This window comes from Dama dama, chromosome 13, assembly GCF_033118175.1.
Source record: "Dama dama isolate Ldn47 chromosome 13, ASM3311817v1, whole genome shotgun sequence".
In the NCBI taxonomy this organism is placed as follows: domain Eukaryota; kingdom Metazoa; phylum Chordata; class Mammalia; order Artiodactyla; family Cervidae; genus Dama; species Dama dama.
In genome coordinates, this window is record NC_083693.1 from 49,435,165 (window position 1) to 49,449,016 (window position 13,852).

Below are 13,852 nucleotides of genomic sequence, written 5' to 3' on the forward strand. Positions count from 1 at the left end.
GATGTTCATATTCTTTTATCATTCGAGGTTTCACAGTTCCATGTCTTTAACATATTAGCAGTCTCTGATGGCTTTCCTGATTCTTAAATAACCCCTTTTCTAGAGGTAGTTTAAAAATCTGGCAGATAAGAAAACAACGAATATATGAGCATTTTTCCATCTCACATTCATTTTGGCCTAAAATTTTACTTGATCTGGAAAATAATGTATCTTATTGATGTAATGTACTATGCAGCTATCTGTCTTAATTTGACTTTAAATATTTAGACACCCCAAATAAGCTCCTGTCCCAAAAAAGTCTCCCTTGGTGAAATGATTTACTGAACTCCATTTACCTAAATTAAGCACTTTTCTCTCATCTTATTGACCTAAGTCAGCAACATACTTCAAACAAACTTGGAATGTCTGCTTTTTCAGCAAATAGGCACTTTAGAGGTAGCACTTTAGAAGTGGTGTGCTGTTGAAAGCTAACAGCAGCAGGGAGTGACAGACGACTAAGCAAAAGAACATGAAGGGAAAGGTGTAACTGGAAGAGCAAAAATGCCATTTAAAATGTAGAGGCAGCAGAACTACTGATTGTTACAGTGACATTTTATAACCTTCATTTATTCACTTAATGATTATTCCTTGTCCTGTGTTACATAAGACATCAATAAATATTGAGGTTTTTGTACAGCAGGAGAATAAAATACATAGGTGGATGTCACAGAACTTCAAAATGATCAGGTACCTCCAGGGATCCTACCTCAGTCGCATAGAACATGCTTCAGAATGTGGACCACCACTCAGATCTGCGTACAATAACTTGGTTTCAGAGGAGTATCTATCTTATACAAAGAGATGTCTTTTATACCCTTATCTGTTCATATAGCCAGAATCAGGCTCCATGACCAGGCTCAAAGGCAAAAAGCAAGGGAATATAACGGAAACCAGGTGTAAAACCCATGAATCTGTAAAATTTCTATGAACAGTGCTGACAAGCTGGTAGTGCAACCCCTGGTCTATCTATCTGTGACCCTTGGGCAGACTATATTAATCTGTTTCATTTAGATTTGGCCATGGGTCAACAACATGATTGGTTCCAGGTATGTACCTAAGGGTAAACACAGGGTTGCAACAGACCAGCTGAAATTAATCCTGTACTTAAATCCCATCCTTGGGTAACTTTTCTTAATTACATTTGTCAGTATTCCTTCTGCATTTTTTTTTTTTTTACATATTACAGACCAGAAAAACAGGGATAAAACCAAAATAATAATCATTTGTGTAGTGTAGTGACTGAAATGCAGGTGTAACTTTAAAAGAAACTTTGCAGTTTACCAAATAGTTCAGTGTAAACTTGTTTTTAATCATGCATAAACCTCATAACGCTTACCTCTCTCTACCACAGAAATTTTAATTTTGTGAAATGAATAAGTGTAACAATTAATTGTGAATTTAGTTCCTTCCCCAATCAGTCACCTGCATCAGAAGAACTTCGGGGTTATCAGTGGTAGATATGTAAGCCCAACAAGTTATCCAGTTATCCTTTATTTGGTTTCAGTTTACAAAATATTTTTTTTTTTAACTTGTTATTGCCGTCCACTCACCAAAACATGGTGTACAGGTAGTGGGGCACATGATACTGTGACCCATCAGCCATGTAACAGGTGTTTTATGTCTCCATCTCAGGTACTATTCTTAACAGATGATCACTTGGGTTCATATTTACACAGTGGTCTTTGGCTCTTGTGTTGAACAGATTCTTCTATACACATTTGAGCAGCAACAATATCCTAATTTTGCCTCCCAGAAGGGGTCCTCTGGAATATATAAAACCTGTAAAATGAGAATATGTAAAACAAAAGCAAGTATTAGAATTATTCTGGGTGTTTATCCCCTAGATGTTGTTATCATCACCAAGATATAGCACATGAGTAAGTCCAGATTAAATCTTTCATAAACCTCCCAGAAGCCATTTTGGACCTTCAGCTTCAAATAAAGGAGGCTGTTTCTGCAGGTGTTGTGGGCATCTGTAAATATAGCTAAGAGTATTATTCTCCTGCTTCCAACCTCTTTCAGGGTACCATGATAATGTTAGCTTTTTTTTATTATTAATATTTACCTAATGACTCCATTTCTGAGGATCAAAACTTCTCCATCTTTCCATGTGTCAGTAATTCTTACCCAGAATTTGGCCCCTGGTTTAGAAGACCATCAGGTTCAGCGTGACTCCCATCCATAGTGGCAGCAGGATGACTGCTGTACTTCCCTTTCTTCATTCCCAGACATAGGAAGTAGTTTGGCTAAGTGTGAGTTTATAGGACTGTTATCCACTAGTTAGTACAGGTGCAGATGCAGAAACCATTAATCCCAGCTTACACACAGGTGAAAAGAAGAAACAGTCCAAACAGATTCAGAGGAATTGTCTTCATTTTTGGATCATTCATTGTAATTGTATAGAAATCTGATTCGTTTTTGTATATTGATCTTATGTCCTGCAACCCTATTGAACTCATCATTTCTGATAGTTTTTTAAATGGATTTTTAAGATTTTCTATAAACAATATCATGTTATCTGTGAATAAGCTTCTTCCTTATCCTTTCAGGATGTTTTATTCCTTTTTCTTGCTTAACCACCCTGGCTAGAACTTCTAATAGCAATAGAAGAGTCCACAGCAGACCTCTTTTATCTTCTTCCTGATTTTAGGGGGCAAAGGATCCTATCTTTCACTGTTCAGTTTGAGGTTACCAACGGGTTTTTAATAGAGCCATTAATGTTTAGTGGCTACTAAGCCATACAGTCTAATTATCATGAGAATTCTGTTTTTTTAATCCCATTTGGTCTTATTACTGTTTCCTTTGTTCTGCATAATGTTCATCTATCATTTCAGGCCCATTTAGGGGAAACTGAGCTAGTAGGTCTGTGACAGCCTACCTCATGACATTAGAAACCCATGTAATGCAACCTTGTAGTATGAAACAAAACTTATGCCTATGGCTCTGAGAGACTTATAATTGAGAATTACCTAATATGGCACTTGATTTATACCAATTCACAAAATGAGCAAGTGCCATTTTTTTGGGGAAGGCAAAGAAAATACTGTAAGAATTCTAGCTGATTTATCTGGTAATGATGTTAGTCTGACTTATAATGTAACTGCTATTTGGTATAACGATGTATTTTATAAAATTAATTGGACTGATTTTAACAAGATGTTTGATAATACTGATGTCAGTGACCAATTGTTCTTTTGTTGGAAGGTGATTGGCTAGGGAATAAGCTAGATTTAGTTAATAATTAATTGTTGCATTGAATCAAGTTATTGGTACATTCATAAAGTTCAGTTTTTAATGGAAAGAAGAAATATCAAATTTGTACATAGTTTTAAGAATAAGTTTTACACTGAAATATTACTAAACTGCAGTGTTAAAAATTATAACTATACCTCACTAGAGGACACAGAAGATTAGAGTTTTGTGTTTATCTTTGTTTTTATATTCTGTAAATGCTATAAAGGATGAAAAATGGTGACAATTCCAATTAAGAAAGCTTGATCAAGGATGGAGAGGGAATGTACTTATATAAGCACAAGATTAATCTCAGCTAGTTAATGATACCCTTGCGCTGATGTTTGGCCAACCCTGAATGAAATGTTTTAACTAGTGATTAAAATAGGCATGTGCTAGAGTCCAAGATAGGCCAGGGGGCAGCTTGTACTAGTTTGTCAGTGTTCTTTAATGGAAAATGTAGATTGATGATTTCACTTGGTTGCGATCATGTTTTCTTGTTTCTGCTGTTGAGCCTGGTCATGCAGCCTGACTGTAGCTGTGTGACCAGAGAGAAATAAAAGATCCCTCCTTGGACAAGACTGGGGCTCTCCTGACACCAGGGTATTCTGGTGGTTCACAACTGAAAATGAAATGTGTCTTACATTACTGAGCTGAGGTTCTGGGAACTAGAAGTTTTGGACCCCTCTAATGTTTCCCTGTGTATTCCTACCCTCATGTGAGCATAGCCTCAAGAATCCCAATTACATGGCCCTATTTAATGGCTACACATACCATCTCATTTTGAAGAAAAGGTGAGATGTGACTTTTGTTTTACTTGTTCTCAGACAGTGTCAGCCAGCAATGGTTACTCAGCTCATACATCACGAACAAATGTCCTTCTCTTGTGTTGCAAAGCCGTAATTCTTTTGGTTCCTTGATTAACCACATTTGGTTTGTACATTACAAAAGAAAACTTAACAGATTTACCTTCCAGTTCACAATACATATAAGAATTTCAGCATTAAGAACTTACCAAATTCTCCAGTCAAAAAGTTTTGACTGCTTGTAACTGGGTGCCAACATTCTGTCAAGATTAAGGATGAAATTCATAGTTACAGAATGGAATAGGGTATATTGACATATAAATACTGTATTATCACAGATGAGTCTTAAATGACAATCCATGCTACTCACACCATATTCTACTTTCAGCGTTAACAAAACTGTAAATGTTTTCCTCAAGTAGTTACAGTCCTACATAGAATGTTGGCTGAAGATTTTATAATTATTGCTTCCATGAAATGGGTCACTCATCACGTTCCTTCTATTTTCAGTGTAAATGGCACTAGAAACATGCCTAACACATATTTTGAATGGAAAAAATGTGCCCATTTCACCCCTTTATTCCAAGTAATTTTAGGATAGATAGATGTACACTAAAATCCAGTACTCACCCTAAAGGAAAATAAAACCTTTAAGAATAACAAAAAGTCCTGTTATGTTTAACCCCTCTTCTTGGGAATATTGAAAATATGACTTGTTATTTGTATCTGAGTTCTGTGTTTGATTTTTTACAGGGGAAACAAGGCAAGCATATTTTATATGGCTGCAGTGAACTTTTTAATGCTACACAGTTCATAAAACAGGTAAAGTGTACTTTTTAGTTTGTTTCTGTAACATACCTTAAGTTGCTGTTGTATTTTTCAAAAGAGAGCAAGATAATCCTATTCATCTGAACCAGCTGAAACTAAAAGCCACAGAACTAGAAGAATGTAAGGTTTTGCTATGGACAACTATAAGGGAAACTCTTGTATGTAATGTTATTTCCATTATCCCAAATCTATAAAAAGGTAAATTTAATTCTGAAAACTTTTAATTGGAGTAGTGTACTCGCTTAGGCAAAATTCAGTCCAGCATTTCCTTGACATACTGTCCATATTTCTGACTTTGCCAAGCATATTACAAATTGGACTGAGAAATTAAGTTTCTTGAGGGATTGATACAACAGAATGTCATTCACCTTGAAAGTCAGTGATGGCAGTAGCTGAGGCGTAGAAGGTCTTTACATTATTTTACTATTGTTCCCACTAATGTTCTCAGTACTTACATTAACTTCAGCTTTCTAAAGCTTAAACTGCCTCAGAGGCTTAGTAGGCTGACCAGTAATATGTACTCACCTTTGCCTTGGCTATCATAAAAATCATAACTGTACCCTCCGCTCATTTTTAGCATCTCTTCCTAGCACCTTTTTCCAGCACAACTTTCTTACCCATTATAATATGGTTCTTTTATTCTTAACCTTAATGTGGTAGCCCACTGGTATTATGAGAATTTCAGATATACAGAAAAACTGGAGAGAAGTTACAGTGAATACATTTACATTCCCCACTAACATTTTATTGCATGTGCTTTATAAGCACCTGTGCATCTTTCCATTCTGTTCATTGCTCCAGCTTAATTTCAGAATAAATTACAGATATTAGTACACTTCCCCCTTAATACATCAGTGCCAATATCATTCACAAGATATCATTATTTGTTTAGGTGGTGTTGTATTTCTCTCTGGAAGTAAAATTTATAGCTGTGAAATACACATATCTTAAGTGTACATGCATGCCTTAGTCAGATGTATTGTTCACCTGAGTAACCCAAACCTATATCAAGGTACAGAAGTTTACACAGTTCCTTTATGGCATTTGCCAGTCAGGGCTTGCTCCTAGTCAAAACTTGCCCCCAAAACACTGTCTTGATGTTTTCCCACCATAGATTAGTCTTATGTATTCTATAACATCACAAATGGAACTTTTCTTGGTTAGGTTAACTAGAAGATTCTGAATTTTGTTAATCCTTTCAATGAATTAGATGGTGTTAATGCTGATTTTCTCTTATTAGTTTTCTATTCATTGGTTTCTACTTTTTATTTGATTACTTTGGGTTTATCTTGTTCTTCTTTTACTGTCTGATATTGGATAATTATTAAATCATTAACTTTAGTTTTTCGTTTCTAAAATGAGCTTTGAAAGCCATAAAGCTTAAACTGTTCCCAAACACTGCTTTAGACACATTCCACAAATGTTGATATATTTGTATTATCATTTGAAATATTTTTAACTTACCTGGTGGTTTATTCTTTAGCCCTTGTAGAGAGATCTATTGTTGTTTGAATTATTTGTGGTTTTTCTAGATAACTTATTGATTTCTAATTTAATTCCTTGGTTGTCATAGAACATTTTACATGTAAGTTCATTGTTTGAGAATTTAAATTCCTTTTCTAAACCAACATATAGTATTTCTTGCTAAACACTCCATATGAAGAACTTGAAGGAAGAGCTGTAAATATTAATTTGGTCAAAGTAGTTGATAGCATTAGTTAGATCCTCTGTATCTATTGATTTTTTTTCTGTCTAGTTCTATCAGGTATCAAAAATCTCCATCTGTGATTGTGGAATTGTCTCTTCCTTTCGTTCTGTCAATGTTTGCTTTTAAGTTCTGTTATTAGGTACATACAGAGTTTTGACTGTTGTATATTCTGATGAGTGGGCTCTTTTATCATTATGCCCATATTTTTCTATGTATCTAGTAATGCTCTTTGTCTTGAAATCTACTTTATCTGATACTAATAAAGCCACCCTAGCCTTTTTACACTTACTGTTTGCATCTTATAACTTTTCCATCTGTTTACTTTTAACTTGTCTGTGAATTTAAAGCATATATCTTATATATCAAGCATATTATACTTAAAGCCTATATCTTATATGTGTGTGTGTATATATATATCAAGATGTACATATCTTAGAATATTGTCGGATCTTGTCAGTTTTTTTTTTAAACCCACAGTGTTTTTTTCTTTTTCAAAAGCCATTCTGATACTCTTTTAATTGGAGTGTGTTGGTCTGTAACATCTAATGTAATTATTACTGTGATTGGATTTAGGCCTACTATTTTACTGTTTTCTCTGTTTCTCCTTTCTTTGTAAGACTTGAACACTTTCTGGAATTCCACTTTAATTCATCTCTGCATTATTAACTTAGGGTTGCTCTAGAAATCACATTATATATACCTTTAACTGTTAATAGACCAGTTATTATGCCACTTGTATTAAATGTGGAAGCCTTGCAACCATATAGATCAACATTTATGATGCGGTTGTCATATTTTACATACATCATTAATTTTACAAAATAGTGGACAGTGTTGTTTGTGCTTTAAACAGTCATGTGTAGAATAAAGACATAAATCTTTTGCATTTATATGGATATGAATTCCAGTGCTCTTTATCCCCACTTACAGATTTTGATTTCTATCTGTTGACTGAAAAACTTTCTAGTAGTCATTGTAGCTCAGGTATGCTGTCAATGAGTTCTCTTAATTTCATATATATACACACACACAATAATTGATTTTCAATAATTTAGTGTATCTGTTACAGTTTCCATTTTTATGCTGAGATTTCCTTTTTTCTTTCATTGTGAGCCTATTTTTCACTATTTCTTTGAAGATATTGTCTTAGCTGCTTTTAAAACCTGGCTATTAATTACCACACATGGATCAACTCACTATTGGTCTCCATTGTCTTCCCCGCTACAGACTGGGTCCCTGGTTTCCTGTTTCTTCATATTTACTGATTTTATACTATATCCTTTACATTGTTATATTTTAGAAACTGAATTGTTTCTCTAGAGTGTTGGTCAGACTCAAGGTTCTGTCTCTTTGGCAAGAGCTCAAATCTCAAGTCTCATAAGTGGTTCAGGGTTTTACCATAGATTTAGGAAAAGTCTATATACAGACTTAGGGGCTCCCTCACTTTCCAGTAGCTTTAGTTGCCCCCAAACCCTTTCCTCTCTGGTTTTTCAAGCCAGAAAGACTATGTTTTTCTATCCATTTTAGCAGCTAGTATAGTACCAACTGTGGCCTGCCTTCAGGCTTAGAGCCACAGAACCACAGAACTCAACCTGTATTATTCCTTCCTTCCATATGTTGATCCTATTCCAGAACTCAACTTCTTTCCATCGTTCCCCGTTGCCTATAGGAAGTTGGTTTTGTTTAAAATTTATAATTTCTCTCAGAGACTTGGTCCAATAGGAGTTTACCCAGCCTTCCAGAATTGAAATCCTTTTCCCTTCCTTTTAATGATCTTTAGAAATATATTTAATACATTTCTAATTTCTTTTACAAACATATTAAAATATATAGAAAAGTGAATTGTCACCAGTTAAGTCACACATGATGTTTTCTTTACATTTTCATACTGAGTTAATATTTTTTAATTGTTTTTATTTTCTATTATTTGAATTTGCTACTATATAATGTTTACACATCTTTTCACCATAACAGTTTTTAAGTATCTATAAATCTGAAACATTTGAGTTAGTGAATATTGAGTAAAAATTTATTATTCTAAAATACAATACAATGCATGAAATAGCCTAAATTTTACCATGATAAAAGTGTGCATTTAAGGTGATTTAATACCTAAGTTTCTTTTGTGATTAAAAAAGTAATATATATGATTTATCTTTTGTTTTAGCTGTCACAACTTGGACAAAAATAGCACAGAAGAACCGTAACAAGAGAATCTATTTAGAACTTGAATAAATGTAAAAAGTCAAAAGAGCCAGATATTTCCTTCTCCATATCAATGTCCTAACGGTGAAACTTAGAGGTATTTGTTAATTTTTAAGGAAATTCTATACTTAATATAATGTATACTGATTAAAAAAATAAAGCATTTCAGAAATATATTTTAACATTGTAGAACATATGTTTTACAAATGAGAATGAAAGTACTTTGGAAGGAAGGAAAGCTCTGTCTGAAGATAATGTTAAAATATTAATAACCAATGTATTAGATTGAAACTAGTGAGGTTTAAGAATATATGTCTTATTTGATCAGTTCATGAATCTCCTACTTGTATTCATTTTAATTGTAAAATTACCTTTCCATAGTTTGTTTCCTATGTTGCGTCTAGATTTAAAAGCCACTTTAATGTCCCTTCTCCCTCTGGCACACCTGTGTACATTTTATCATTTATATCTCCTTTATATAATGGCAAAGTCAAACATTAACATCTGGAGCAGATAAATACAAAACATTTATCCTGTACACTTCTAAATATTATGTAAAAGTAAGTGTTAAATTTGATACTCACCTTCCTCTCTGTGTGAAATGCAGCACTAAAAATGAACACTGATCAGTCATGTATCTCAGGACAGCCATAAGATAAAAAGCAAACCAGTCTCTCCAGAGGAAACAGTTGTTCTATTATAAAGGCCAGAGAGCTTTTCCTCTTAATGAGCCTCACCAAGAGGAATCTTCAGTGTTACAGACAGCATCCTGATAATGGATAAAATAAGATTTACAGAACTGTTTCTTTCTGCACCGCCACCCACCATGAGCCAGTCCATCAAACCAAAGCAAAGGTCCAGAAAAATAACTGTAGGTGATGTAGATGATTGACATATTCCTGGGGTATATAAAGTATGTTTGAGCTGGTGTAATAAATTACCATAGGCTGGGTAGCTTATACAACAAACAGGTATTTCTCACAATTCTGAATGCTGGGAATTCTAAGATCAAGTGACCAACAGAGCTAGTGTCTGGTGAGAACTTTCTTCCTGATTTGCAGAGAGCCATGTATCCTCATATGGGGAGCAGAGAGCAAACTCTGGTCCCTTCATCCCCCTTTAAAGGCAATAATCCCATCATGGGGCTCAACCCCATGACATCATCCAAACCCAGTTCTCTCCCAAAAACCTACCTCCAAATGCCATAACACTGGGGAAAAAACATAAACTGTGCTGGGAAAATTGAACAGCTATATGTAAAAGAATCAAATTAGAACATTCTTCAACACCATACACAAAAATAAACTCAGAATGGACTCAAGACCTAAATGTAAAACCTGATACTATAAAACTCCTAGAGGAAAACATAGGCAGAACGCTTTTTGACATAAATCACACAATACCTTTTTCAGTTCTTCTCCCAGAGCAATGGAAATAAAAATGAAGTTAACAAATGGGACCTAGTTAAACTCAAAAGCCTTTATGCGCAGCAAAGCAAATGATTTTTAAAAAGAAAAGATAACCCACAGAATGGGAGAAAATATTTACAAATGATGCGACTGACAAGGGATTAATTTCCAAATTTTATAAACAGCTCTTGCAGCTCAACATCAAAGCCCAATCAAAAAGTGGACAGAAGACCTAAATAGATAAATATTTCTTCAAAGAAAACATGCACATGAAAAGATACTCAACATCATTATTGTTAGAGAAATGCAAATCAAAACTACAATGAGATATCGCCTCACACCAGTTAGAATGGCCATCATCAAAAAGTCTAAATGTTGGAGACAGTGTGGAGAAAACGGAACTCATACAGTGAAGTAGGAGAAAAATATGGTACAATATTGCCTTATATATATGGAATCTAGAAAAATGGTACAGAAGAACTTATTTGCAAAGGAGAAACAGGATCACAGATACAGACCACTACGAATGAAACAGATAACTAATGAGAGTCTACTGTATAGCACAAGGGACTCGACTCAGTGCTCTGTGGTGACCTAAACGGGAAAGAAGTCTAAAAGGAAGTGGACATACGTATACATGGAAACTGATTCACTTTGCTGCACAGCGGACACTAACACAGTAAAGCAATTATAGTACAATAAACTTTTTTTAAGTTTTAAAAATTATATAACAGACAACCAACAAGACCTACTATATATAGCACAGGGAACTCTGCTATAGCAACCTAAATGGGAAAAGAATTTGAAAAAGAATATATATATATATACATATATATATATATGAATTTGAAAAATATATATATATATATATATAATGTATGACTGAATTATTTGGTGTACACCTGAAACTTAACAGTATTAACTATACTCCAATATAAAATAAAAGGTTTTAAAACATACCATTACATTGGGGATTAGGGCTTCAGCATTTGATTTTGTGGGAGACATTCAATTCATAGAACTATATCTGTCAAAGTGGCTGGCACTCAGGCCTTCAGGAGAGACCTTTATGCAAAGACAAGGCTAATTAAGATGTTATGATAGGAGAAAAAGCAATGTCGCTGTCTGCTTAGAAATGGAGAAGTCATACTCTAAATAGTTAACATTCAGAAATTTTATAAGTACATGAAAGACAAAAGGAAGTGGTCTCTTTTTCTAGTTAACTTTATATTTAAATTGACTTAGGGTCAGGATGACCATCATTTCGAAGTCTACAAATAAATGCTTGGAGAGGGTATGGAGAAAAGGGAACCCTCCTACACTGCTGGTGGGAATGCAAGTTGGTGCAGCCACCATGGAAGACGGTATGGAGGTTCCTCAGAAAGCTAAAAACAGAATTACCATATGATTCAGCAGTCTCACTCCTGGGAATATAATCCTGGACAAAACTATAATTCACAAAGATATGTGCACTCCTATGTTCATAACAGCACTATTCACAATAGCTAAAACATGGAAATAACATAAATGTCCATCAGCAGATGAATGGGTAAAGAAGATGTGGCACACATACATATATAATGAAATACTACTTGGCCATAACAAAGAATGAAATAATGCCATTTACAACAACATGGATGCAAATGGAGATTATCAATATTAAATGAAGTAAGTCAGAAAAACAAATACCATATGATATCACTTATATGTGGAGTCTTAAAATATGACACAAATCTACCTACAAAACAGAACAGACTTGGACATAGAGAACAGACTTGTGGTTGCCAAGTGTTGGCAGATGGGAGGGATGGACTGGGAGTTTGGGGTTGGTACATGCAAGCTATTATGTTTAAAATAAAAGAACAATGTCCTAATGTATAACACAGGGAACTATATTCAATATCCTGTGATAATAATGGAAAAGAATACAAAAAAAAAAATGTATGTATGCATATAACTGAGTCATTTTATTTAAATTGAAGAAAGTAAGGAAAACCACTAGGGCATTTAGATATGACCTAAATCAAATCCCTTATACAGTGGAGGTGACAAATAGATTTCAAGGGATTAGATCTGGTAGACAGAGTGCCTGAACTATGGACAGAGGTTCTTAGTTCCTGTATACAGGAGGCAGTGATCAAACCATCCCCAATAAAAAGAAATGCAAGAAGGCAAAGTGGTTGTGTGAGGAGGCCTTACCAACAGCTGAGAAAAGAGAAATGAAAGGCACAGGAGAAAGGGAAAGATATACCCAACTGAATGCAGAGTTCCAGAGAATAGCAAGAATAGATTAAAAAAAAAAAAGGCTTTTTAAGTGAACAATGCAAAGACTAGAGATCTCTTCAAGAAAATCAGAGATTCCAAGGGAACATTTCATGCAAGCATGGGCGCAACAAAGGACAAGCAGTATGGATCTAACAGAACCATAAGAGATTAAGAAGAGGTAGCAAGAATACAAGAAAAACTACAAAAAGGTCTTAATTACCCAGATAACTATGATGGTTTGGTCACTCACCTAGAGCCAGACATCCTGGAGTGGAAGTCAAATGGGCCTTAGGAAGCATTACTACCAACAAAGCTAGTGGAGGTGACGAAGCATCTCTATGAACAAAGCTAGTGGAGGTGATGGAATTTGACTTGAGCTATTTCAAATCCAAAAAGATGATGCTGTTAAAGTGCTGCACTCACTATGTCAGCAAATATGGAAAACTCAACAGTGACCACAGGACTAGAAAAGCTCAGTTTTCATTCCAGTCCCAAAGGAGGGCAATGCCAAAGAATGTTCAAACTATCTGACAATTGAGCTCATTTCACATGCTAGCAAGGTAATGCTCAAAATCCTTCAAGCTAGACTTCAACAGTATGTGAACCAAGAACTTCCAGTTCCAGCTGGATTTAGAAAAGGCAGAGGAAGCAGAGATCAAATTGCCAACATCTGTTAGATCATAGAAAAAGCAAAAGAGTTCCAGAAAAACATCTACTTCTGCTTTATTGACTACACTAAAGCCTTTGACTATGTGGATCACAACAAACTGGAAGATTCTGAAAGAGACGGGAATACCAGACCACCTTACCTGCCTCCTGAGAAACCTGTATGCAGATCAAGAAACCAGTTAGAACTGTACATGGAACAATGGACTGGTTCAAAATTGAGAAAGCAGTTTGTGTCAAGGCTGTATATTGTCACCCTGCTTATTTAACTTATATGCAAAGTACATCACGCGAAATGCCAGGCTGAATGAATCCCAAGCTGGAATCAAGTTACAGGGAGAAATAGCAACAACCTCAGATACGTTGATGATACCACTTTAATGACAGAAAGCAAAGAGGAATTAAAGAGCCTCTTGAGGGTGAAAGAGGAGAGTGAAAAAGCTGGCTTAAAACTCAACATTCAAAAAACTAACATCATGGCATCTGGTCCCATCATTTCATGGCAAATAGATGGGGGAACAATGGAAACAGTGACAGATTTTATTTTCTTGGGCTCCAAAATCACTGCAGATGGTGACTGCAGCCATGAAATTCAAAGACACTTGCTCCTTGGATGGAAAGCTAAAACAAACCTAGACAAGTGTATTAAAAAGCAGAGACATCACTTTGCCAACAAAGGTCCATCTAGTCAAAGC

General features: G+C 35.0%; 1 protein-coding gene and 1 long non-coding RNA gene across 2 annotated transcripts in view; one reads left to right on the forward strand and one right to left on the reverse strand.

Annotated features, from left to right (window-relative positions):
- Positions 1 to 8,993, forward strand: part of SCFD1 (sec1 family domain containing 1) — a 113,003-nt gene extending 104,010 nt beyond the window's left edge. The window contains exons 24-25 of the mRNA XM_061159074.1: positions 4,830 to 4,898; positions 8,780 to 8,993. Coding sequence (XP_061015057.1) covers positions 4,830 to 4,898; positions 8,780 to 8,803 — 93 coding nt within the window. The 3' untranslated portion in view covers positions 8,804 to 8,993. The remainder of the gene's footprint in view (positions 1 to 4,829; positions 4,899 to 8,779) is intronic.
- Positions 13 to 13,392, reverse strand: LOC133067976 (uncharacterized). The gene is made up of 3 exons (XR_009695441.1): positions 9,402 to 13,392; positions 4,286 to 4,336; positions 13 to 1,818 (listed from the first exon to the last, which is right to left on the reverse strand). It is a non-coding gene; the product is annotated as an uncharacterized LOC133067976 (long non-coding RNA).
- Positions 13,393 to 13,852: the final 460 nt, after the last annotated feature.